The sequence below is a fragment of the Protomyctophum parallelum genome, assembly GCF_964188405.1.
Source record: "Protomyctophum parallelum genome assembly, chromosome: 5".
Lineage (NCBI taxonomy): Eukaryota > Metazoa > Chordata > Actinopteri > Myctophiformes > Myctophidae > Protomyctophum > Protomyctophum parallelum.
The window spans coordinates 21,076,670-21,104,231 of record NC_139702.1 but is presented as its reverse complement, the minus strand read 5'-3'; the positions used below and the strand labels follow the sequence as shown (position 1 = coordinate 21,104,231).

At 46.0% G+C, this 27,562-nt stretch overlaps 1 protein-coding gene across 3 annotated transcripts in view; it reads left to right on the top strand.

Moving 5' to 3' along the window:
- Positions 1-815: 815 nt before the first annotated feature.
- The window catches only part of rptor (regulatory associated protein of MTOR, complex 1), a 167,186-nt gene continuing 140,439 nt past the window's right edge, over positions 816-27,562 (top strand). For all 3 annotated transcript variants that reach the window (XM_083765717.1, XM_083765716.1, XM_083765715.1), the window contains exons 1-2: positions 816-1,260; positions 6,337-6,511. In XM_083765717.1, the coding sequence (XP_083621843.1) occupies positions 6,344-6,511 (168 nt within the window). In that variant the 5' untranslated portion in view covers positions 816-1,260; positions 6,337-6,343. The remainder of the gene's footprint in view (positions 1,261-6,336; positions 6,512-27,562) is intronic.

Sequence of the window (27,562 nt, the reverse complement as noted above, 5' to 3'; positions counted from 1 at the left end):
GACTGTGTACCAATTTGCGTGATGTTTGGACAAAATCTCTAGGTGTACTGTGCAAAAACTTGTTTTGCACAAAGCGGCCTCCTGGTGGCGCTATAACGGGCCGTTCTGGAAAGTTTGGGGCAGAGGTTGATCGTTGGCATCCAGGGAGTGTGTGTGCAAAATTTGGCATCGACCGGGTTAACGGTGGCCGAGATTAGCTCCTCACGGACGGACACACACACGGACGGACGGACACACGGACGGACGGAGTGCAAAACATACTCTCCCCCCATGCCTTCGGCCTGGTGGAGACAATAATTGGTGGTATTTTATCATGATAAAGGGTAGTGGGTCGCGTACACACCATGAAAGACTGCAGGTTCGAATATAGTATTTAGAACTGCAGTCTTGGTGTGTGCGACAGTGCGACCCACTACCCTTTCATTTGATGTTTTGAACGGGTGGCGCATCTATAGTCAGAGCGCGGTGGTCATATGAAGATTGGTATTTTATCATGAACATTAGTGCACCAATTTAAGATGAAAGATGAAAAGTGGTGAAGAAATGGTCCTTTAGATGTCTTAATTATAAATCAAGTATGATGTAGATCTATGTCAAGTCAAGTGAGCTTCAGTAAATTTACAACATCTTCATTCGTCTATTTAAAATTTCACTACAACGAATGTTGACATTTTGTGTATTGCTTGCTCAGCTACATGTGTTTGTATTTTGATCAGTCGGGAGGAGTCAGGACAACCCATGGATGTGTGACGTTTCATGACACAATCTCCACCCACAGAGGGGTACGGTGGTGCATTCTGGGTCTATCCCAAGATGGCTGCGCCCTTGCCGAAGTGCTGAAGAAGTGCCTCTCCTCAGAAATTGTTGGAATTTTCAGTGATTCGGACTTTAAAACACAAAGCACGGAATCCGCTGCAACGACGCACCGCTGTGCACGAGGACCCCGCTGTGAACGGAGTAAAGGACGGCTCGAGTCGGTGGTGTGTTTTGAGTGGCTGTTGTGGCAGAGTGTCCGTGTGAAGATGGGCCTCGTCTCCAGCCCCTTCCCATAGCGAAGAGCCGTGGGGAGAGAAGCCGCAAATTCCCCTGCAAGCACATACCCGTGGAACTTGGACTTGACGGGTTTGACATTCTAAGCAGGTTGTGGGCGCTACCGTACAATTTCCTCACACGAATTGTCTGCGCGACCGTGTCTGTCATAGTCCGGAGACGGAGAGGAACCCAAGCCCGGATTGAGGAAAACCATACAGCGCCAACCAGGTCTGCAGCCTTCCCTCTGCACGCTTCACTTCCACGAGCAGCGCCATTTCTGCACATCTAATCTTATCTGTGTGTGTGTGTGTGTGTGTAACTGTCCGGTATATCTAGTATATTGGAGTGTTTTCACAAGCTGCAGTGCTAACTGGAAATGTTTTCAATAGTAAAAGACAGTCGACACTCGACAGGAAACTGAATAGGCAGCTTCCAGGCTGCAGACAGAACTGTAAAATTAGCCGCCGGCTGGCAACAACTCGCCACCGGCAGGACTGCTAGCTTAGCTAACAGGTTAGCTAATGTCAACGTTGGCTTATTTATCTGCTACCTGTACCTGTCGTGTCTGGCCAGCTGTTCATGTAGTGCCCATTACATACAGCTCACAAAGGAGGCTGTCGTGGGCGCGTAGACTGGTAGACCTAACAGCACACATGGCCGAACGCAACACATCAGTACCAGTAGTAGCAGTAGGTATACTCTTTTAGTGTCTGGAGCTGTGTTCACGTGGCCAGCCAGCTAGTACAGTAGGAGCATTGAACTCTGCTCTGCTGATTCTGCTCAGTGGAACATGATCAGTATGCTGGATGGCGTTTAGATATGTGTAAAATAAAATAGTGGAAACGTTTAAACGAATACAGTGTGTAGTCAGACAGGTGAGTCTCTAGTTGGTTTGCAAAAAAAGACTGCACTGCAAGTTTTCTTTTTGTCATTCATACTTGCTTGATGTCCTAGACAGAGTGAAACTGGCTGTGGCTGGCAATAGACCCAGCTAATATGTCCAGCTCTTAACACCAGACCAGAGCAATATGGATAAATATCTACACACAATTAGATCATTAGTTTAAACTAAAAGATCAATCAAGCCAGGAAAAGTTAAAAAAGTTCAGGAAATGCTAATAACCCCGTCCCGACTGCCAGTCTGAGGCAGCATGTGGGTTAAAAATGGGCAATGCCCATTGGGAATGCATGCCCCCCCGGTTATGCAATACCCGTGCACCATTGGCAAACAAAAGTAAGTTTTTGTCTGACAAATTCAGTGAACTAGCTCGACACGCCTGTGGCGGGTCTGTGTCTCAGTGCGATCCAAGTGCGTGCGTGCGTGCGTGCGTGCGTGCACACACACACACACACACACACACACACACACACACACACACACACACACAGAGAGAACATAGTCTCACATTGCTGTGGGACCGTATGCAGAAGTACAGAGAGCTGAGTGATTTGTTTCTGCTTGATGCCATCATAAGACATTGAGGTTAACACTCTCCATAGGCTGAGTCATGTGACCTGACTCATTCCAGTATGTTCTGCCCAAGAGAGAGAAATATTGCTGACTTGACTTTTTTTTTTTTGGCTTTTTGCCTTTATTGATAGATTTTTACAGTATTATGGCAGGAAAGGGAGAGCGAGATGGGAGGAAGAGCAAAGAGCAAAGGTCCTCGGGATCGGGACTCGAGTCGAACCCGTGATACGCTTGTCAGGCTAGGTGCCTGGACCACTCCACCGCCTTGACCTTTTTTCTGCCTTTAATTATTATGGGCAGGGGAAAAATGCCCTTATGTCATCACACATGGAGGGAGGTAGCAAAGGGAGAGGGGACCATAGATATTTAAAAAAAATAAATCTGTGTGGGTGTGCCCGGAACATAAGCTAAATTCCAATACCGCAACTTTCACACTCGCTCACTCTCCTCGCGTCCTCCACTCGCTCCTCGGCTCCGCCCCCAGCGAGGAGGAGAGGAGGAGGAGAGGATTCGATGCGAGGACAGAGTGGTGGTCGAATTTTCCTCTAGAATCGGAATGTACTACGCTGTCATTTCAAAGCGACGGCACATTCCGCGATCACTAATGACGTGTATCAATTCAATTCAATTCAAAGGGCTTTATTGGCATGGGAAAACATACGTTAACATTGCCAAAGCAAAAGTGGTGGAACAATACAGTGTCACACAGCTGGATCACTGGAACTCCGAACAGAGCCATACAGTCTACAGAATAGACAATTCATCATTTTGTACATGTAACCGAGGGTCCGAGGCCAATGTGTATGTATTGGTAACATGTGCAAGGCAAGGATATTTATTCCTGAAATAGTGAATAAGCGCCAGGATGCGCACACGTATAAATCACCCCCCCCCCCTCCTCCTCCGACAGTCAGTCCTCCTCCGCGGTCTTTGCAAATAACGGACATTATAACAGGAAGTAGGTATAGTCTCTCTGACTTACATATTCAGTTCAGTCCACATATAAATAAATACATTTTTGTCACCGTCATTCATAGCAGTCTGTGCATTCAGGCATGCACAGAGATAAATTAACTATAGCTTTTGAGGTAAGCACAATATAGCCGGCCTAATTTATATATCCTACTTTTATTATGCTTATATCACACAACGCAATAAAGCCAGTGGCTTGTTGTGGTCCTTTCACTTTCACATATGTAGGCTAGATAGGCTACTTTATCATTCTGAAGCTCTATTCATTCAGCGAAAATGTGTCTCTTCAACAAACAGTTGATCAGTGCGTGCATGTGTGTGTTGGCCGTTGGGTCAGCGACTTCAGCCAGTCAGCCGGCAGGCAGCTAGTGGATGGGGGGGGGGTGCATAGTATCGGGTTTCAAGCAGTGTTTTTGTGCCACATGTGGAGGAGGCGGACTTATGTCACTGGAGAAGGAAAAAAACAAATACACGTGATGCGGAAATCCTCTGCGAGGAGACAAAATACCCCACAGAGCCTGCACCTGATGTACACTCGCTCTATGCGGTCTCGGAGAGCCCACTCGGCTCCTCCACTCGACTCCAAATGGAACGTTAACCATTTCCGGGTCACGCTGGAATGACCCCGAGTGACCGAGTGGGAGTGAGCGAGTGGCCGAGATTTTGGGTATTGGAATTTAGCTATAGAGAACCCCAGGAACGCACCCAGGGGACTGGGCCGGTTCCGGCGAGCCGCCCCGTGTCCGAAATGGCTAAGAAATGACAATTACCGTGTGGGGGTCTCCAGTACAGTCTCTCTACTGTCACTGTACTGTACTGTAACACCCCAAATCATCATATATATATATATATATACAGTTAATGTGTGTGTGTGTGTGTGTGTGTTAACCTGCGCAACAGTGACACGTTGTTGTGAAAAAATCAACCAAACGCTATTTTCGTGCTCGGACAGACCCAGCCACTAGCCAGCCAGCCAGCCAGCCAGCCACCCACCCAGCCACGGACAAACAAAGCTACTTAATGAAGTGGTTGCACACTTAAAAATAGATGCCTGATTGGCCGCTGCGGTTCGTTAAAGCGATGTGTGTGTGTAAGAGGGGCGGAAGTGCGCAGGAATTGCTGAAGGCACGCTGCCCAAAGCCAAATTCCAATACCCCAAATCTTTGCCACTCGCTCACTCACACTCGGTCACTCCAGCATGGCAAATTATGGTGAAATATGTGACCATCTTGTGGACTTCACACAACTTGCATGGAAGTCTTTAAATACGTGGCCTAAATACCACTAGGTTGAACTCTGCTAATGAACAAACTGCAATGATTTATGTTCGGACACTGACATTATGTGATGTGAACACGATTGTGACATATTTCAGCAGGTCACCAATTTCACCATAACACCACCATGCTGGAGTGACCGAGTGTGAGTGAGCGAGTGGCAGATATTTGGGGTATTGGAATTTGGCTCTTCATACAACTCCTCCATGTCTCTGGCTGCCACTCAAGTGACTACTGGCCAATTACATTGTGTATTTTCCGGGACTTCTGTTACGCACGTGGAAGCTTGGCAAGCTTCCACGCATTCTTCCACTATGCTTCGCAAGGAAGCTCAGGAGAATTTTGCCCCCTCTAGAGAACACACGCCACAGAGACGGCAGACTACCTCCTATGTTTGACTATGGGGGATTTCGTATCTCGCTGGAAAAAACAAATGGCAATTCAACCTTTAAGACATGATATGTACGCCCGATTTAAGGATGTTATGCTTATGATTACACAAATAGTTCCTATGTAGTTATGGATAATGTATTGGGGACTTTGAAATTTGAGCTTCTACTAGAAGTAGATGGCACAACGCAGGTAGGCTAATCATTATGCAAATGTATTAATCTGCATGCACGCTATGCCTAGTGAAAATGTCAACTACAACTACTTTTTACACTATCCAGCAGTTTCTGGGTAGTGTAATGTTGCAGATGGCTGCATCCCAGAGTGTGTGTGTGTGTGTGTGTGTGCTTGCTTGCATGCATGTGCGACTGCGCGTGCACTGCACAGTGCACGCTATGCCTCGTGAAAAGGTCGGGATTATATTAGCTGAAATGGACCCGAGGATAGCCTGTTGCTGAAATAAGGCGACGTTAAATAAAATCATGTGCTGTAATTCACAAATTACTGTGACTTTGCACACATGCACGGACACAGGCGCACACGCAACACATCAAGGTGAAGGTGAGGAAATAAGGCGCAGAACAGCAACAGAAATAGTTGCTGTTGCTGGTGCCGCTGCAGTGGCTTGAGCGTGAAGACTGTTTTTTGTTTTTGTGTGGTCCCATCGCTGCTGTGACCACGGTGAGGCCTGAAGTATGTCCGTGATGTTATGCATTACAGCATACACTGCGTTTGATTTTTGTCTGTTTGGTTGCTGTGATCTGTCTCCACGCATGCGCTATGTAAGGTAAATCACGTCGTGGAAAAGGACTGGGAATCTTGTAGATGGGAATGATGACGTATATCTGACGTCTCATCATTTGTGAAAGTAACTAGAGAAAGTATTGAGGAATTAGGCAGTGTCATGCGAACTGTACATGGTGGAAATATAGTAAGGGTGCAGAAAGCACCTATTATTATAATGGCCATAACCACACTTATACTGAGGGATATTTGTGGATAATGAGGAATTATTTGGAGCATGTGTGCTCAAAGAGCTCCTCCGAACTCCATAGTGGCTTGTGTCAATTAGTAGGCATTTTGGATGGTGTTTATTTTCAAATCCTGCATGGATGGATGGACCACTGTACTGTATAACCAGTAACCACTCATCAGACTTAACTCATGATCTGTGTTGTGGCTATCGCTTTGTAGGGCCCAAATGAAAATGGACTCGGACATGCTGCTTTCACCGGCTGTAGGCCTTGCTGAGGAAGAGGAACCGGACATGAGTGACTGGAAGCTTCCACTGGCCTTCATGAAGAAACGTCACTCGGAGAAGATTGAGGGCTCCAAAGCCCTGGCACAGAGCTGGAGAATGAAAGACAGAGTAAGTGTTGTTAAAAATTGTTGTCATTCAACAGGTTAATCCATCAATATTGCTCTGCTTTTCCTCATACATTATGATTCAGATTTATTTTGATCTGTTAATGGCGCATTGTCTCCTTTGTTGCTGTATTGTTGTTCTATACTGGTGGTGATCCAGGAAGATTTTTTAAATGCATAAAAAATAGATTGTCAGCTAAATTAAATCAGGGGTTGACGCTAAGCTCTCAGGGGCACTTCTCATTGGGCAAGAACTTTCCCAAAGGTCATCCCCACTTACCCGAAAAGTGAATCGTCCATTGTAAAAGTTGAATTACTGTTCAATTTAACACATTTTGTTTTTTTACTTTCTTAGGCTGTGCAATAGAACATGTCATACCTAAGTTTTTATGCCAAATAACTACATAGCTATGAATATTACTATGGGTATTATATATTTTCATGTGTAGCAACAGTGAAAACCGCACATTATAGGTAAACAGTGCTCTTATTTTACAGTCCACAGTCGTGTTCTGTTGTTTATAGATGGTTGTGTCCCCTCTCACACTCCACCTGCCTGAAAGGTTTATTCACCAGCCAGGGGCAGGTGGGCAACCTTTAGCGTGTAAAGGCCTAAAATGCAAATCATATCCTGATTCTGAGGTGGCAGTTTGGGGCTAGAGGAATGTCTTGTCAAAGACAGAGAGACGTTGCTGCAGATTATGTTAATGTGGCTGTGTTTGCTACATTTGTTTATTTAGACAGCATTGCATTGCATATTAATGGACATTATATATGAATGCAGCATAAATACAATACATCGGTTTTAGCAAAGATGCTAGTTTACATCCGCAGTACCCACTCCCCACACACAACCTAAAAACAAAAGCAGACAGACAGTGTAATACGTTACATTCGGAAACAAAGCATATAAACATGCATACAAAAACAATGTACAAAGATATAATGTGCAATTGTGCATCTACAGCTTTTTTATAGGGCACATGGTTGTCTCAGCATGCATCATTTGTGGAATAATATTGTCTGTCTAGTAAAATAATTATGTTGTTTGGTGGCACATTTCCTGATCAGTGAGTAATGAGATGTTAGTAGGCCCCCACGCAGGCTGGTCACCGCAGGACCACGACTGCACCCCCACCCCCCACGCACGTAGCTGTCGGTGAAATCAGCCCAAATTGTGTTTTGGTTTATAAACAGCGGGGCACTGTACAGTAGTTGTGAACGTACCAGCTGCGATTGTGAACAGCTGCAGCTCAGTGCAGTCGGGGGAGCCCACGGGTCACCCTCGCCTCTTCTAACTTCCTTCACGTTATTAGCCTACACTCCACCAGAGCTGTGTGTTAGCAGCAGCCACCGGGTTATCTGACAAACTTTGGTCAATCAACTGTCATTGCATCTCCGTATGTATTTATAATTTCATTTTACTGACAGCACTGGTGGGCGCCCGGCCGTGGGCCCCCAAATGCCTCTGGGCCCCTACACAATTGCGTTGTCTGCATCACTGTAGTTACGTGCCTGTTCCTGTCTGTATTATAAAATCATATGCAAAATTATACATAATGCATAATAATGCGTGTATAAGTCATTATTACACTTGTTATAAATGTTTGTAAGAGATGCCACGATCCGATCTTCTGATCGGATATCGGGACGATATCGGCAACAGCAGCAAAATTCCTCCTCCATGCACGTGTAGAGAACGAGAGGCTGTTTAGCGTCGATCAGCGTCAACAGGGCTGTGCAGAGAGCACTGAGAAAAGGGCACCCGTGTGCACATGCACAGCTCGTGACGATTTTTTGTGGGGTCCGTCCCTTGTGCCATTTCATGTCATTGGACGGTAAAATAAGCAATACATTCTCATTAGTCTGTTCATAAGAAGTGTGAGGAAAAGGGCACTTGGAAGCAAAAGGCGCTCAAGCCCCCCCCCCCCCCTTCCCCTGCATGTGGGATCAGGGGTTCTTCAGGGAGTTCCAAGGTGTCCCCAGCTAAATGATAGTTAGGAACCAAATGGACCTGTAACTCAGTGTACAAAGGGAGCCAAATCGACCCTAACCGGTCCATTTGGTTCCATTTGTACACTCTCAGAGTTAAATTGACATTGATTTTACAATGTAAATAAAAAATCATACCTGTGTGAAGTGAGGGGCACTCTTATCATACATCATCTCATTCCGGTTCACAATTTGCGCCCTCACCTTCGTCTTCAATGTTTGTGTTTCTGTTTACACAAACATAGGACATAGGAGGGGCTAGCGCCCCTCAATAAAAATAATAACTTGATTGTCCCAGAGATAGAAATGGCTTAAAATGGGGGTCAGTAGCCTAATGCATGTCAAACTTGAAATTAAAATGATGAGAATCACTCCTAGAGAGCTATTGGGGCAAATTAGTTCAAAACTAAATATTCAGAATCAATGTGTATAGCCTACCTATGCTATTGAGACAAAATACCTGATCCATGTGCATTATCCACATTTGAAATGAGTATAGGCTCAAGTTGGTAAAAATACCATCTTTTGGCCATGCCAACAAAAAAGAGGATTTCTAGATTGAAAGTGTATAATGTTTTCCAATATAAAGTTTTGATCTGACAAAATATATCTGACTTCAAGCTGCTTTGTGCAGGACAGGGCACTGTCCTGCACAAAGCAGCTTGAAGTCAAATATATTTTGTCTCAAGAGAAGCGTTGAACACATCTCATCCTCACATAGAGGACATCACTCCTCACAGAGCCATGTTCTAGCAGTAAACTAATGGTTTCGCCTTGCCTGTATTATTATTACTCAATTTTGTGTCAATTAATCTAATTCTGCTTTAAGCGATATACGCTTGGCTGTGACGGGGGAATCTCAAAGCTTTACTGTTGGTACCGGGGTTCTTGGGTGTTCGCCTCCCATAAAGCCAGAGTTTGATCCACTGCAGTCCTGCCGACCTGATTATTTCCACGTCTCCCGGGCATGGAGAGCTATAGTTTCAATAATGCCAAATGACACATAGTCATACATAACCTAGGCATGCTCCGCACACCCTTTGTAGATGTTCCCTCAAATGAAAATGTAACACCCCTCTGCTGTTAAGAAATCTGCTAGAATTACACTGAGGTGCTTGGCGAACCATGATACTTCAGGGGAAAGTTGAACAAGAATGTGTCCGAAAATTACAAGTCTGATATTGATTTCGAGGTGATAGGGGCTGCCTGAAATCTTCCAATTTGTCATCACACACTCCTAATAGACACTTACAAAATTGACTGTGTTAAATGTATGATCTTCACACATGCCTGTGCTGAGAGTTTTCAGAGTACATTGCTGCCCTTATGCACTTGAAAAAACACTTTACTCATGTCTTCAAAGAGAAACGGAACCATAGAGAGATACCGCTTGACTGTAAATGGGTAGAATCTGACTTGATTCAGACTATGGTTCAGAGTTAGCTGTCTAGGTCGCTACTTCTGGATGTGGAAAGCTTCAAATCTCTTCTTTGTCTGTTAACACTACAAAGATTAGACTTGAAGTCTCTTAAAGGACAGAATTCTCATATATGACAAAGAAGGATAATGTCTTCCCTGACCACAGTGACATGAATTGTACAGCAGAACAGCTGCAAAGAAAATTGTTTCCTTTTTGGTGAGTGTCATTCTGATTTGCAAACTTCTGTCCCCCCCATTTCATACACTCACTGTTGAACAGTTAATGCTCCCCGGTGATTGAAGCTGATTGATAATAATGACAGAAGCGAGATTGTCTCTCTCGTGGTATATGAACAGTTAAGACTGTTGGGAGCTAGTGTCCAGTATCAGCACTATTGAGTGGGCTGTAAATGATGTGCTGCATGGTGCACCGTGGGAAATCACACAAGCAGGCGCACACACACACACACACACACACACACACACACACACACACACACACACACACACACACACACACACACACACACACACGTTATAAGTAACGGGAGAACAGAATGGCAGATGGTTGCTCAATTACGAGGCCCATTGGTCAAGATGGTGGTTTACTCTGTGGGGATGTTTTCTGTGATTGAGTTCTAACCATACACATGTGTATATGCACACGTGCAGGTGATAACAGTGTTCACGTACAAGAATGCGGTTATCAGTAATCTTCAAGCACATGGCAGCTTTAGATTGCGTCAATTGATTATTTGATTAGGAAGCTATCAAGATTACAGAGTTGCATACATCGTCAACTCACCATGTAGAACTTACTGGTTAGTGTGCTCACCCTGAGAGTGGTAGGTTGGGGTTCAATCATACCAAATACTATAAAAATATCACTAAATGCTTGGCACTCAGCATCAAGGTTTAGATTGGGGGGGAAGTCCCTGTGACTGGCATCATGTCCAGGGGTTGTACAACTGTTGAAAAATTAGAAGCCATCTGCCTTAATGTTTTAATTTTCATAGATGATAATAGCGTCTGTTGTCGGTTTATGATTCTGCCTAAGATACTTTTGCTAAAAGCGGTGTGGGCGCTTACACTTAATTATATATTTTCTTTAATCTGAATTCCGAACAATGCTCGCCCACAACCTACCTGACCTACCTTTGTTTATTTTATACTATGTTGTACGATGGTGTTATTGTCAAGTAGCAACACCATCCTGTGGTCGAGTATAAATTAAGCTTAAGGCTGTATGATATATCAAGACCACAGCAAAAACATACAATGCAGTTTTTGTTTTGAATACTGTGGTTGGGATATTAATTGATCACATAATAATAATACGCACGCGCACACACTCACGCGCACACACAGGTTACAGCACACACACACACACACACACACACACACACACACACACACACACACACACACACACACACACACACACACACAGGTTACGGTCTCCCCTTATGGTCTCGTTTTTCATTACTTACAAGAGGTGTTTATTTGGTTAGATTCAAAACATGTGCACAGCTTGTATATTAGGCCAGGGATTCTGCATAGTATCAGAAATTCAGAATGTTAATTAGAGCATTATTCGAAATATCTCCCCTCAGAAAATATGACAGCCTCTTGAGACACAGATATTGCCACAGCCAAATTTATGTATGTATTTATGTATGTGGATGCTTATTTTTAAACATCGCTTTTGGAGTTGGCAGACTGCTGAATAGACCTGCATGTGTTCTCTGGTGGGGATAAAGATTGTCTTGTAGAGACTAATTTGAGACTACTGTTGTGATCTTTTCTATAGAGCTTTAATTTGTATTTAGCCAAGTAATGCCACTGATATTATGTTTAGGCCCATGGTGGATTGTCTGTTGGTCCGTTGTTCAAACAGAAATACTCTCAAAGTAAATCAAATAAATTACAGGCTGGAGAGTCATGGCATTTTTTTGTTCACCTTCATTCTCCCAGTCCTTTCCTCTAACCCCACACGTTGCCGTTTTCATTATTGTGGTATTTTATTGATTTATTTATTGCAATTTATTGAAAGATTTCTGGCACAGGATAGGGTGACCACCTCCAAACAGGCCCATTGCAGGACAGGTGAACTTGTTTTGCGGGACACATGGGGTTGTCTATACTAATAATTTATTTTGTGGATTACTAGACTGTTTCTCAAATACTAATAAATGTTTAAGAAATCTCACTAGTATAAAGCCCCTTTTTTCAGAGGACATAAACGCTAATAACAAATATAATATAAATTCTACTTTAATCATTGCATATTCTTGTCATCGACATCTGGACTGTACTAACCAACTGTAGTGTAGTTATTAATAACAACTTGAACAAAATGTCTATAAGCCAGGGAGGGTCGCTGTCACTCCCAGCCCTCCTCAACAGGTCTTCAAATTAGCTTTAATAGTTATCTACATTCCAGACGGAGCTCCATCACAAGGTTGTGATATGCACCCAAGCAACCTCCTTTCTGCCTAAAACATAGTCAAAGCGAGTGAAGTTCCACTACTCTTGTTAGACGTGACCAAGGCAATATAGGAAAATGTTCAAAATGCAAGGACGATTGCCGATCTGGTGGTTTCTAAATTATGTGAGCAATATTATTACAGAAACGAGATGCTCACTGCATGATCCCTTTTGTTATTATTTTTTCAGCAGATAAAGCACTCTATGCAGCGTTTTTTCTTCATAACAGGCGGACACTGAAGCCCGATAGGGATAGATTACTGGTATAATTTCACAGATGCCATTCTGTCACCATTGTTATAATCCTCAGCAAAGCTAAGTCACTGGTTTTATTTTCCCCAGTACATACAACTCTTAACGTGAAAATCGTGGACGGCATATTGCCACTTGCCAGTGAGACTCTTTGTTTAACTTAGAAATCAAGATTCATCATTGGTAATACAGCTCTTTCCCTCGCAGTGGGTCTGCATATTCTGTTGACTTGCAAGAGTTTCCATAGATTTATAAGATGCAATAATTTCCAGAGACAGGGGGAGTTAATACATTTAAATGGAGAGAGAGTTGTTAGGGCTTGATTTGTTTTTGGTGTAAAGTGAAAGCCCTTTTCCTGTTGTCAGGATTGTTATGTGTATCAGATGTCCAGTCAGCCAGCCATGAATTTCCAGACAGCTGTTCGTACATAGACCTCACACTTCTGAGGGCTCAGCATATCGGCATTCAAATTTCAGCATGTCATCATGACTCTCCAGTGTCAGATTAACACACACAAACACGCTAGAGGCACTCTGCAGAATGATTTGATCGGATGGCCTGATACTGGCATTATTTGACTGATTAAATCTTTTTTATCGGTATAAACAATTATGCAGCTGATATGTAGTAAAAACTAAATTGGAATCTTTCAAAGTCACTTCACATCACAGCGCTGTGAGCTGAATTTCAGAACGTTCTTGAATGGGGCTTAAGTGGTTAAATAAAATTACGTTGAGTTCATGTGTATTTGACACATTTTCTTTTATTATATCAGTTATATACCAGTAAGACGCCTGAGGGCGAGAAGTGACCTTGCCCTTCAGCAAGCAGGTGGCAGCGGGGGCAGTGTCTTGAGTGTACAGGGTTTGATGAGGGCCCAGGTAGGGCCGGGACTTAATTTTTGGGCCTATTGAGAAACTTGAGAAGTTTTCGCCGGCTGCCGGGCGCGGCTGCACAAATAACTTTGGGGCAGGCCCGTCTAGAGATTAAATGGACAGGTATCAGTCAAAAGGGAGACATTGAAGAGGAAGGATGGATGGGGAAGGATTAACATGTGGAATGTCAGAACAGGTTCTGACATCAGGGATCTCCATATATGGGCTTAATTGTGACAGCAGATTGCATTTACTATGATCCCTGATTTACTATCATCCCTGATGATGTCATACCTGGGCAGTGGGCACAATATATGGGGGCTTCCCCATGTATGGGGATCTTGAGTGACTGATGGACAAAATACGCCCATAGTTAACTGTGACCTTCGGTCGTAATTAAAAAACACTCTGTTAAAAGGTTATACAATTTGTATGTATTTGGTTGATTATAAGTTAAATCATCTCAAATATAATTAATTCATTTCATTTCATTTCATTTTTATTTCGCACATGGAGTATCACAATACAGTACAAATCATAATAGATAACAATTCATTTGTCTTACATACTTCATTTGTTTTTCATACTTATCTGATACACCCATGACGAAAAGGAGCAGGAAGAAGAATAAATTCTTATAAATGCCTGCCCCCTTTTCACTCAAGTTAGTTTTTACTTTAATGATTGGCTCATACACATCCAAACAAAACAAACAAACAAAATAAAACAACAAAAAACAAAAGAGTAAGACAAAACAATCAATTAATTTAATCAAATCTAAGTTTTTCCAAATTGATTATGTTGCACTCAGACTTTTTTGTTATTCAGCGTGTAGGACTCTGAACCTGGGGCCCATAATCTTGCATTGGTTGGGCCATTTGACCATCCCTAAAGCAGTGCAATAAGTAAGTAATTAATTAATCTACACATTATCAATAGCCAAACCACTTGTAATGATGAGGAAACGAGTGTGCAGCTATTCTGTGGTACTTTACACTGTGCATCATTAGTTGAATTGAATCAATGTACACAGCCCATTAGCTAGAATAGATTTAAAGTCAAGGATGGATAAAACTATAATGGATTTGCATAGCACATATAAATACGTGGAGTCTAGTGTTTCTTATACGAGAATCACTCATTTGTCATGAAGTCATATTTCTCATCGTATGCGCTGGGCAGATGCTCTTTTCATTTTCATACACCCGCGGGCATTGGGGATTTGGAAGACTATAGAAGGCAGGGAGCTTTATCAAGTCCACTAATTGCTTATATCTGGGTTTCAGCCTGCTGCTTTCATCTAAACAATCACTCCATCTTAGTTCAAATTTACCATTCCATGTTTTATTGTCATAGCAACCAAAGAAAGGTTAATGGTGAAGGCTTCAGATAGACTGAGGAGGACTGCTTGTTGGTATGAAAAATAGGTTATTGTAGTCTTTAGAAGAGATAGCTCTTTGTTGAGGGGAGTGGTATAAACTGCAAAGATCTGACCAGCTAGGCTATAGGCATTCCATACACATTTAAAAGGTCAGGATGAAACGGCCTCCCTGTGGTCAACAGTAATCGGGAGCTGTACTGTAGAGTTTTAGAGTTTTATTAGTACACGGCCGACAGGTTCCCAAGTGTGAATGTGTTTACTACTGGGCGAGTATGGAGCAAATTGGTGCTTGGTCAAAAGTATAATCAGACATCCTCCTTGGATAAATATAAAAACTATGATGTCTTCCCTTTGTATTTAGGGTTTCTTCCTGGAGGCTGAAACCTCAAACGTACCAATGAAAAAAACAATGATATGACATTACACTATCATCCCTCCCCTAACCCCTCTCCCTTTACCATCATACAACAACAGCTGTGCGGCTTCAGTTCAGGTGGATCACCACCAATCACCACCCACCAGCCGGCTAGCCAGGCATACTTAATGAACTGGTGGGCATGTCCACATAAAACATTTGAATACTGTACACTTAAAAAAAAAAAAAATCTTCCTTCTATAATAATATCTGATGATCATGTTTTAGGGTGGAAAAAAATCATGGCACTCATGAGGTATGAGATTTATACCTCTTTGCATGACCGTGCCACTTGCTGAAAATAAGATTGTCACGCTAACGATGCGACCTGTCGCGATGCGTCCCATTGTTACTGTAGCTTGATAAATTAAGTTTGACTGTCTTCCAGATTTGCAGCAAAGTTCTCCAATGGCTGACCTGTTGCCGCAAGCTTGCTATACTGTAGCACGCCTGAAGGAGATCAATGCTCTGCATTGTTTTAATAGCCTTCATTTATTGCAGGCCTAACAAATGGAATAATCAGGGGCCATTGATCCACAATATGGTGAGTCTGGTGAGAGGTGCTTGGGGCTGCATTGCAGTGTAAAGGACTCCCCTGGAGTACCATGCGTGATTATTAATGAGAGCAGCACAGCCACCAATTACACACATGAGCTTACACTGGAAGTCAACACATGCACGCAATGCACATGTATGTTCTGTTCTGTCTTTCACGTGCTCTCTGCATCTCTCTCTCTCAGCCAGAGAGCAGAGCATGCTTAAAGCCTGTGGTCATTCTCGGATCAGATGTTCCGTCATATCCCCCCACCCCCCCTCTCGCACTCACTCACTCACTCACTCACACTCTATCTCTCTCACTCAAACTCTCCTTTCTTCTCACACACAGGCAGGATTTATGGGATTATCGGAAATCCATGAGGTTCAGTAGGCCTGTATTAAAATGTAATTTTGTTTAGGCTTTCCCCTCAGATTAATGATAACAATCAAATTAACAGTCCTGCTCCACCCACTTGATAAAGAGCCACTTGTTATAGAGGAACAGAGCCCTATCCCAGTTTTTCCCTGCTCAGCTTTTCTTCTTATTCCTTGTCCATTTTCCTCTTTTTGAGGGCTTTAATGTTTGTTTTTAGTTCAATGTTTGTTTTAAAAATGCCATTGACAATGAAGGGAAAATGTACGTCATCTTGTCCCTAACACAAACATTAAATACCATAACAATAAGATAATTTGTTTTACATCATTACATCACCTAATCATAGCATGTTAGCATGAGGTGGCGGCGGTGGCTCGGGAGTAGATTTGCTGGATGGTAACCGCAAGGTTGCTAGTTCGAACCCGGGCTCCCCCAGAGTTGGTGTCGAAGTGTCCTTGAGCAAGACACTGAACCCCTTATTGCTCCTGATGTGCTAGTTGGTGCCTTGCTAGGGTTGGGTGACGATACGAATACATCGTCAATCGCGAATATACGAATCCAATCGCCGAATATTTTTATTAGGCGATTTCTCGGGACGATTTAGCCCAATTAACCTGTAAAGTGTGAGCAACATGTGAATCAATTTGGAAATCACCTCCTCCGTTATAATGTATGCTCCCACATTCCCCGCACTCAGCAGCATCGGGCACCGGGGCACGGCACTTACGGCAGCCGCCAGCCAAAGTAAAGGCTGGGAGCCTGGGAGCTGAGGAAGGCTGTAGCCTACATGTTGTTTAAGCTCCGGAGTCCAGACCCATGCAGTTTAATAATATACAGTCACAACAGAATGCACACTGCTGTCTCGTGTCTCATCACAATCCCAATGCCTCACCCGTGAAGTCGGGGGGGAAAATAAAAAACAGTCTACTAGTGTTAGTGTATAGGCTCGGGGATCATAATAGCGCTTAGCTTAGCATTAGCTTAGCGTGTAGCCCCTACTGGTGCTGCAACCCACTGATTGAACTTCATATCCGCCTGTAATCTAAGTTATTTTTATTGACAACGTGAACGAACACCGACACCAGCACTGCAAAAATAGACAGATCTACAAGCTCTCAACGCGTAGCGAACGGCACTGCAAAAACAGGCAGGACGCGATGCCTTGAGAGCTTGTAGATCAGCAGCAGCCAGGCCGCAGCAGCTTGTGGGCTCCGCTCCGAGCCTCCGACTGACCGGTGCGGGGAGGCAAGGGAGCAAGTTACCCTGGCTGCGCAGCTGTGCTGCAGAAACAGACTGATCTACAAGCTCTCAACGCCTAGCGAACGGAGCTGCAAAAACAGGCAGGACGCGGCGCCTTGAGAGCTTGTAGATCTGGCTTTTTTGCGACCTGCAGTGAGCTGTTCTCACTTTACTTTTATGACACGAATACATCGTTAATCGGCGAATATTTGTCAGACGATGGGCTGTTGAGAAAAATTGGCATATCGCCCAACCTTATGCCTTGCATGGTTTCCGCCGCCCTCATTGTATGAATGTTTGTGTGAATGGGTGAATGTAATGCACAACCAATGGCGCTATATAAATGCACCATTTACCATTTATAAGAGCAGCCCTCACTTCACACGGGTGTGATTTTTTTGATCTTATCACACTCCTGCTAGTTTGCCTTTGGTGTGTATTTTTCATAAAGGTTTTTATAAGCAGTGGCACATTAAGTTATTTAGAAATATTCCACTTTTTTGAGGGGCGCTAGCCCCTCCTATATACAGGTTTAATGTTTTAAAAACGCCATTGACAATGAAGGGAAAATTTACGTCATATTGTCTCTTCCTTGTTAATGGCATTTAATGTTTGTGTTGGCACCGTTTGTTTTACATCACCATTACATCACCTAATCAACATGAGTTAGACTTTAATATATTGGCGCCCCTCACTTCACACGGGTGTGATTTATTAACATTTAGGACAACCAATGGAACGTGTGCATTGCAAGTAATATGTTAGTACGATGTTCATTAGTATAGTATATTTTCAATACACGTTTATAGTATGCTAACTATTACCCCCCCACAATTAATAATTATATCATATATTTAAGTGCTGTCAGGCGATTAAAAATTGCGATTAATCGCATGATTTGTGTAGTTAATCGCGCGATTAATCGCAATTAAACGCAAAGACCTTTTTGCTTTAAATTCAATGTTGAACTGAAAGAAAACGGTGTATTGTAGAGATGCTCCGATCTGGTTTTTTGGGACCGATCACTGGAAGCAGTAACTGCCGATACCGATCACAGCGTCGTGAAATCACACACCTTGCAAACTGTGAGTTTGGTGTCCTTTTCTGACACAGTAAACCAGGGATACTCAAATAGCTGAACATGTGGGCCACATTATGAAAATGGCAAAATGACGTAAGTGCAATGTGCATTATTTTATGGCTTGCCCATTTTCTCTCTTTTGAATAATTCTGTGCAATTGGCAAATTCAACACAAACAACTGTTTCCATAAATCAAACTAACATGGGCATCTTCTCTATAAGCAGAATCATGAATAGGCCTATTTAATTTATACAAAAGGAGAAGAGAGAGAGCAATGTGTTTGTGGCTCAAACTTTGTCTAATTTGTCTGTTTTAGAGCAGTGGTTCTCAAACATTTTCATGCCAAGGACCCCCAATATTTTTTCAATCTACAAAAATAATCCCAAAATCAGAAACGACCAGTGTTGCTTCTTTTTGGCTTATTTTGTATAGACCTAGGTTGCTTGTTTCTGCCATAGAGTTATACTGGCAACACCTCTAGCTTCTAGCAGCTACTGCTAGCTGGTCTGTGCTGCTCTCGACTCGTCTCTCTGTGTGTCAGTCCCAGCTCCGTGACTGGGAGATGGGACTGTCCGACTGTGGATACTTGTCTGGATAAAACTTTCTGTTACAGTTAAATCCATTTAAAAGTACCACACAACTGAAAAGTATCACGACTGTGACCGCAAGTTAGAAACGTGTGTGGCACAGCTGTTTACAATGCGATGCAACATTAACAGCGGGGTTTTTGCTTTTGCTCTGGAATGGATGAATTGCACAGGTTTCTTTTTGGACTGGAGCGTACGACACGAGCAAAACCTTTGTGAAATGTAAATGGAAGGCTGCCTGTTACTCCACTTAAAAACATCCTAACAGGCTAACAAGGAAGGGAGTGCATTGCAGTAACCAATATTCCTCAACATCCCGCCTGCCAATCGCTGTGATTTGTTTTTTTGCGTTAATGCGATAAAAAATTAGTGCCGTTAATAAGGTGTTGCGTTAATGCATTAATAACGCGTTAACTTTGACAGCATTAATATTTATACAATAATAATTAAGTAGAGAGCTAACCCTGTTCAACTTAATATTAGTTTGCTAAGTGTAAAGGATTTAAAGTGATATTTCACTTTCGTTTTTCTGTAAATAAAAAACCACGGCCCCTTCACGTATTAGGACAATATCAGTCACCAGAAAAAAGGACTGATATTTTCGATGAATCTATCATGATTCATGGTTAAAATGAAGTTGTCTTAAGTGCCTCTCTCGAAGAGAGTCATATGGGTCCGAGACACTTGGTGGCGCTGGAGCACAGAACAAAACATAAACTCACGAGCTAATTTATTGGTTCGTGGAGCTGTCACTCAGGGCGGTGCCCCTGGTCCCAACCCTCAGGTATAAAACCGGAGAGTCCGAGAACGCAGAGTCATTCCTAAATGTTTCTGCGCTTGGATGCACACAGCACAGAGAGTACACCAAAGTCTCACAACCGGCTGTTGAAGTTATTTTCCCAAAAGACGGACGAGTCTAGAACTGACTTGCACCGCGGGGATTCGCAGCCGCAAGACGGTGTTCTTTCTACGAGCTACTCTTCTGAAGAGAAGTTAATAAGACTAATAACACGAGTGAGCCCGCCCGGCGGCTCGTTGTTCTGTCTTCCCTCTACTTTCCCGCACCTCACGTTACCCTCTAGCTAGCTTTGTTAGCTCGTAGCTAGCGTTGTTAGCTTGTCAGCGTTGCTGCCGCTTTTCTTCTCCACTGCTAGCCTCTCGTTAGTCACTGACTAACCTCCTCCTAGCCGTAGCCCGCAGCCTTGCTTCTACACCCCTCGGTAACAGCGGGCCGACGTCACCGATCTCCCGTCGCCTCGTTATCTACATCTACCGCAGGCTAGACGGGCCGCATTCTCAACCCTTCCCCACTCTCTCTCAACCCTTCCCCGCATTGTGGACAAGAAACAGGCCTCCCTCCATTACACGGTAGGCCAACACAACACGTGGGGCAGCCTTTAGCCGTCGACTGTAAGCTGACCGTGTGTTCCACTTCACATTTACCCTCTATAGTAGGGGAGTTAAGTGGATTTTTCTTTTTTTGTAAAATAAATAAATAATATTTTGTATATCTTAAAATAAGATAAAAAATATATAAAAAGGGGTTTGAGAATAAGACAAGGAACAAGCCATCTCCACCATGTCTACAAGAGATGACCACGATGATGGACCCCTTCCAAGGCTCTGTTTCAACAGGGTTTGTAACAACCTCTTGACTCCAGATGATGGCCACTCCATGTGTATGTACTGTCTGGGTTTAACACATTCGAGGAATGCTTTTGAGGTTGTGGGCCTCTGCCCATGTTGCCTTGGGCTAACAGACAGAGAGAAGGGGCGCAGGCTGTCTAGAGTCAGGGCCCGTCTGGAGGGGACTTCTGCACCCTCACAGGCCCGCCCCCCCCCCCCCCCCCCCACCCAGTCTGGAAGACAGCTCCTAGGTCCCTGTGATGCATCTACAGGCACCAGGCCTCATGCACCAGCGGCTACACAGCGGCACATGGACGATCCTGCATACCCCTCCCCTGTCAGAAAGGCCCCCAGGACCAACGCAAGCTACACCGCGACCTCTTACGAAGCAGCAGCACTAGACGGCCCACGCCGCCAACCCGCTGCTTCCTTCTCTTTCTCGTCCTTTAGGACAGAGAGTAGCTTCGGCTCCCACCTTCGCTCCAGAGACGACCTGGAACGATACCGTGACGACTTTGACGACACTCAAACCTACCGGCCTCCCAGGCCAGACTACGAACCCCTCCCTCACCCCTACCTGCTGCCAGCTGGTGAGAGATGGGGAGATTTCATGGAACGGCAGTATCCTCTGGACGAACCGTGCTCCACCCAGGAACCTCCTGGAGAGTACAGGGTCATAGACCAGGTGGGTTATGAGGACGACAGACCTGGATGCCGACGCACCAGCTCCCGATGATGACGATGACGACGACTCATCTCACCGTGGCCATGTCCTGAGAGGAGGCCCCTCCCCAGGACAATGGGGGCCCCAGCGGCTCCACGCCCACCCGTCGAGGAATGGGACCTCACTGAACTCCTACACCAGGCCGCCATCAGATGCGACCGCGATTGGCCGGAATTGGCTCCACCCCCAAACCCAGAGGACCACTGGCCTGGAACGGAGACCAAGGCCCCCGCGCGGAGGACTATCCTCCCGTTGGCCCAAGGTTTCCACTCCACCTTCACGTCCAATTGGAAGGAACCCAGCCAGACCCCCCCCCCCCCACACTTCGCCACACCAGGGTGCCACTGGACACGATTGATATGCCGTCGGTAGGTCTTGGGGCGATGCCAACCGTCGGCTCGACAGTAGGAGCCTACCTGCTGGACCCCACCGCCCCAAGCATCAGACCTTTGGCCAAGGAACCCACCCTGCCCACCAAGAGGGACAAGGACGCCAGCAGTGCTAGCGGTAAGCTCTTCTCCCTCATCGCCGCATCCGGCAAGCACCACAATACTATTGCGCTGCTGCAGGGCTCCCTCTCGGTCATACTCAACGGTCTGGATGAGATCCCCACCCCCGACGAGCTTGCCAAAATTAAGAGACTCCATCAGGAGATGATAAAGTTCGTCTGCAGCTCCACAGCACTGGTCGGCAGGATGGGAACTGCAGTAATCATGTCCGAACGGATCAGATGGCTCGACGTCAGCCCCAAGCTCGACGCCGCGGCCCCATCGAACCGGGCGGCCTTTTCAAGGGGGCCCTAGAAAGAATGGCGCTTGCAATAGAGCAACAGAGGCCTGGCTGCGAGGCACTCACTGCTCTCGCTCCTCGCCCAGTCCTCCTGCAACAGCGTGGGCAGCCCCCACGCACGGACCACCGCCAACGACAGTGGCCCCAGTGACGACTAGACTACCGCGATGCAGGTCGCCAGGCCCTGCAACGCGCTCGCCAACCCAGGGCAGATCCACCGGCACTTCCACCGGGTGACCAGCCAACTGAAGGTACGGGCAGACGACAGCAGGGCAACCGTGACCAACGTCGCCGACCCCCCGCCGACTCGACCAGGCCCAAGAGAGGAGTCCCCAGGGCCGGCGGATCCCAGCAGCGGAAGTGACCCCTCGACCCCGTCTCCAGGGGAAACGAGCATGGACGCTTCCCCACCCCCCCACAGCCTTGGGCCTCGGCCAGAGTGTAGCAGCCCCGGGCTGCACACCGGGACCGCCCCCAAAAAGGCTGAAGCTCGTGGCACAGATCCCCACCACGGGTGGGTCTGTCGCCGAGCCGCACAATGTTTGCACAAATGCACAGTGTCGTGTTTTTTCTGTATTAAAGGCTTTGCCCAAAAGAACAAAAAAACAACAAAAATCACACTGTCGGGGGACCATGAACCCTCTGTTAGGGACAGCCGAAGTGCTGCCCCAAGCAGAGCGGTGGGATATGAGGCCTGTGGCGGGCTTAAACGCCACCAGGGAGACGGTCATGGCGAATTTTTCTCTGGTCATCCAGTGGACACCACCTCCAGACAAGGTCTGGAGGGGATAAGTCCCTTGACCGAGCACGTAGCCCAATGGGAACGCTACAATGCGTCCCCTGGGTCCTACGCACCTTAGCAAAGGGCTCAAGAAGTTTGCGTTCAAAATGCTGACGGCCAAGTCTCTAGTACGTACCATACGCCCAGGCGACTGGTTCACGTCCATAGACTTAAAAGACGCATACTTCCACATCCCCATCTACCCACCACACAGGAAGTTCCTGAGGTTCGGGTTCCAGGAGAAAGTGTACGAGTACACGGTCCTCCCCTTCGGGATGTCCCTAAGCCCCAGGGTGTTTGTGCGCTGCACAGAAACCACCCTCGCTCCCCTGCGTCAACAGGGCATTCGGGTGGCGAGCTATATCGACGACTGGCTCCTGATGGCCAGCTCGGGGGAAGAGGTTACGAGGGCGACAACCAGAGTGTTGACCCACGTGGCCTCCCTAGGGTTCGTTGTGAACTACACCAAGAGCATGCTGATGCCCACGCAGTCAACAGACTTCATAGGCATCAGACTGGATTCAGTTGCGTATATGGCGAGGCTGTCGGCAGACAGGCTCAACGACCTACTGAAGTGTGTGTCACTGTTCACACCGGGACGCACTCTCCAGTTACGCACATGCCTACGGATGGCAGGCATTATGGCGTCGGCCATCTCATTGGTACGTCTGAGGAGACTGCACATGAGACCCTTCCAGCGATGGCTCGGGTCCCTGCACATTCCCACCAAGTGTGTGAACCGCCGTGTGACAGTATCTCCGGCTTGCACACTAGCGCTGAGGTGATGGTCAGACAGACACAGACTGATGGAAGGGGTGCCCTTGGGCCTTCCCCTATCCAGGAAGGTCGTCACCACGGACGCCAGCCTCTCGGGATGGGGTGCCACACACGAGGGCAGGTCAGTCAGGGGTCTGTGGGACACATACCTGAGAAGGACCGCCCGCATCAATTACTTGGAATTAATGGCGGTCTTCCTCGCTCTGAGGGAGTTCGAACCATTTCTTCAGGGACACTACGTCCTGGTCCGTACGGACAACACGACGACGATGTCCTACATCAACAGACAGGGAGGTCTCACCTCCAGACGTCTGTGCACACTGGCACACAGGCTGCTGGTGTGGTGCGACAGTCGTCTCCTCTCCCTCACAGCATGTCACGTACCGGGCCTGCTGAACTCAGCGGCGGACCTCCTCTCGAGGGGTCCCCTCCGCTACGGCGACTGGTCTCTCCACCCTCAGGTGGAGAGACCTCAGTTGGACCTGAAGTTCCTCTCTCTAAAGACCGTTTTGCTGGTCGCGTTGACGACAGCTAAGAGGTCGAGTGACATTCACGCGCTCTCGGTTAACGTGAGCTGCATGAGATTCAGTGGCGATGACACTAGAGTTACGGTCAGGCCGAACCTGTCGTTCCTTCCGAAGAATTTTCCTTCTGGCTGTGAGCCAGTGGAATTGGTGGCTTTCCATCCACCACCCTTTGCCTCGGAGGAGGATGGGCGGTTACATCGCCTGTGTCCAGTCAGGGCACTGAAACTGTACAAGGCCAGGACAGCCCCCTTCAGGAAGGGGGATCAGCTTTTCGTTGCGTGGGCCCCTCAGGCACAGCGGAAGGGGAAACCCGTCACGAAAGTACGGCTCTCACAATGGATTGTGGAGGCCATACAACTGGCTTACGCTACCAGTGGAGTGGATCTCCCCGAGGGACTGCGTGCTCACTCCACAAGGGGCATGTCAGCATCCTGGGCCTTAGCGAAGGGCGTTCCTATACAGGATGTGTGTGTGGCGGCGAGTTGGTTGACTGTCGACTTTCGCCACATATTACAATCTCGATGTGGCTCCCGTGAACCTGGCCCATGCAGTCCTGGGAGCTGCCGCACGTTAGTCTGGTAAGACATGAGCCCTGCAGACGGCTGGGAGCACCAAGCTCCTCTTGGGCAGAGCCTGGTGGGGGTTCCTGGGATCCCGCCCTCTTGGAGGGGTTGCGTCTGTGGGCTGGGGAAACTTCCTGGATAGCAGGGGACAGTGGTACTGTTGGCTTCCCAGGGTGTTTTCCCTCACCTCTCTATCAGTGTTTTTTTTTAAACATTTTACCTGTTAGAGGGACTCTGGGCCACCGGGTATATGACCCGGCGGCCGAGAAGGGGCCTTCTCTTGGTGCCAGGTCTGTGACCTGGCTAACCTTCTCAGTCTCCCTTGCGGGAGGGACGCACATTGACGTGATGGTGACGTCTCTCTGGAAAAAAGGGGGACTGTGGAGCGGTCCTGTCAGCCGGGGTGATCATACGGGAGTTTTATGATGACCTATATGACTCTCTTCGAGAGAGGCACTTAAGACAACTTCGGGTTACGTCCGTAACCTCAGTTGTATAAGTGACTCGAAGAAGAGAGTCATTGAACTGCCCGTCTGCTTTGGCAGGCGGCAGAAAAATGGTTGATAGGAATGACTAGGCGTTCACGCCCACCGGTTTTATACCTGAGGGTTGGGACCGGGGGCACCGCCCTGGGTGACAGCTCCACGAACCAATAAATTAGCTTGTGAGTTTATGTTTTGTAACCCAAAGTTACAATGGGCTGGTATATGGGCGGGGCAGCTAAAATGAATATCAGATATCTAGTCAATACTGAATCGAGCAACTTAAAGGCGCAGTGAAACGGAAATGGTGAACAACATGAAAATGGTGTTTCAACATGAAACACCGGTCTGAAGTTTCTGAACCAATCAGAGCGTCGCATCCCTTCAGGCGATGGGATGGTAGCTAGGGACGTTAGCTATGCTATACGCAACAGCGTGGTGTGTGTTTGTTAATAAATCAGATGGTCGGCCAGCTACACCAGTTTACTGTTATGTGGCTTATTTCTACCCTATAATGTTTTCGGATACATATTTTAGCGTGATGATTAAGTTGAAACCGAGTAATACACTGTCTGGATGTTATCTGGAATGGAGTATTCTGTAATCAGTAGCAGCTGTGATGGACGGACGCGCAAATATGGGGAATTAAACGGGTGAGCTTCATTTTTATTGGCTTTTATCGATGTGTATCTCTACACGTCATCACGCAGCATGTTTTCGTTTTAATAAATAAATAATGCAATCGTTTTTATGGACCTTTGATATAAAAACACACAGAAATGAGAATTTTCAAAAAAAATTGGCATCCATTGTTAGGTATGCCTATATGATGACCACGGATATGGTCTAAAAGTGTGAAAAACGTCTTTTTCATTTCACTGAGCCTTTAAAAACTGTCTGCTCGGGGCGCTGTGGGTGCTGGCGGCGTGTTTCCTCCTCCGCGTCATCTGTTCCCATATCCGAGGCGGGGTTGGCGAAAGGGTCCTTCTGTGTGGAGTTTGCATGTTCTCCCCGTGTCCCCTAGGGTAGGTAGTAGGTACCCTCACAAAAAACATGCAGTAATCCTGGTCTCTAAACTGCCTCCCCCTGGTATAAATGAAGTTTAAGGCTGCACGATATATCAAGACCACAGCAAAAACATACAATGCAGTTTTTGTTTTGAATAGTGTGGTAGGGATATTAATTGTGATCACATAACACACACACTCACACTCACACAGGTTACAGTCTCCCCTTATGGTCTCATTTTTCATTACTTACAAGAGGTGCTTTTTTTGGTTAGACTCAAAACATGTGCACAGCTTGTATATTAAGCCAGGGATTCTGCATAGTATCAGAAATTCAGAATGTTATTTAGAGCATTATTCAAAATATCTCCCCTCAGAAAATATGACAGCCTCTTGAGACACAGATATTGCCACAGCCAAACTTCTGTATGTATGTATTTAATGTGGATGCTTATTTTTAAACATCACTTTTGGAGTTGGCAGACTGCTGAATAGACCTGCATGTGTTCTCTGGTGGGGATAAAGATTGTCTTGTAGAGACTAATTTGAGACTACCGGTACTGTTGTGATCTTTTCTATAGAGCTTTAATTTGCAATTTGCAATTTGCATGTTCTCCCCGTGTCCCCTAGGGTAGGTACCCTCACAAAAAACATGCAGTAATCCTGGTCTCTAAACTGCCTCCCCCTGGCCAGCCGGGGCGCCTGATGGAGGGGAAAGGAACTGGTTGGAATAACGTGTTCCTTCCACACGCTACATCCAACCAGTGAAACTCCCCCCTGTCGGGTGTAAAGGAGCAACTTGGACACTCGGGCATGAAGGAAGCATGAGTTCAAGTCCGTTGCTCTCCACATGTCCCCCATATATGGGGACTAGGTTGGCGGAGGGTGTGTAGAGCCCAGGATCACATTAGATAATTGACACAGGTGTGAATTTTTTTTTTTACATCCATGAGGTTAAAACTGGCTAACCAATGCAATTATAGAATTATAGAACTTGTGTTAATTTGCCACCGTGGTGACTCCATTGAAATAAATGGTGGTTGTGTGTATGGGAAAGTGAATGAATAGGGAATAAATGAGCTGACAAATTAAAAAAATGTGATGGGAATCGCATCTGGCCACCGTCACACCTAAATG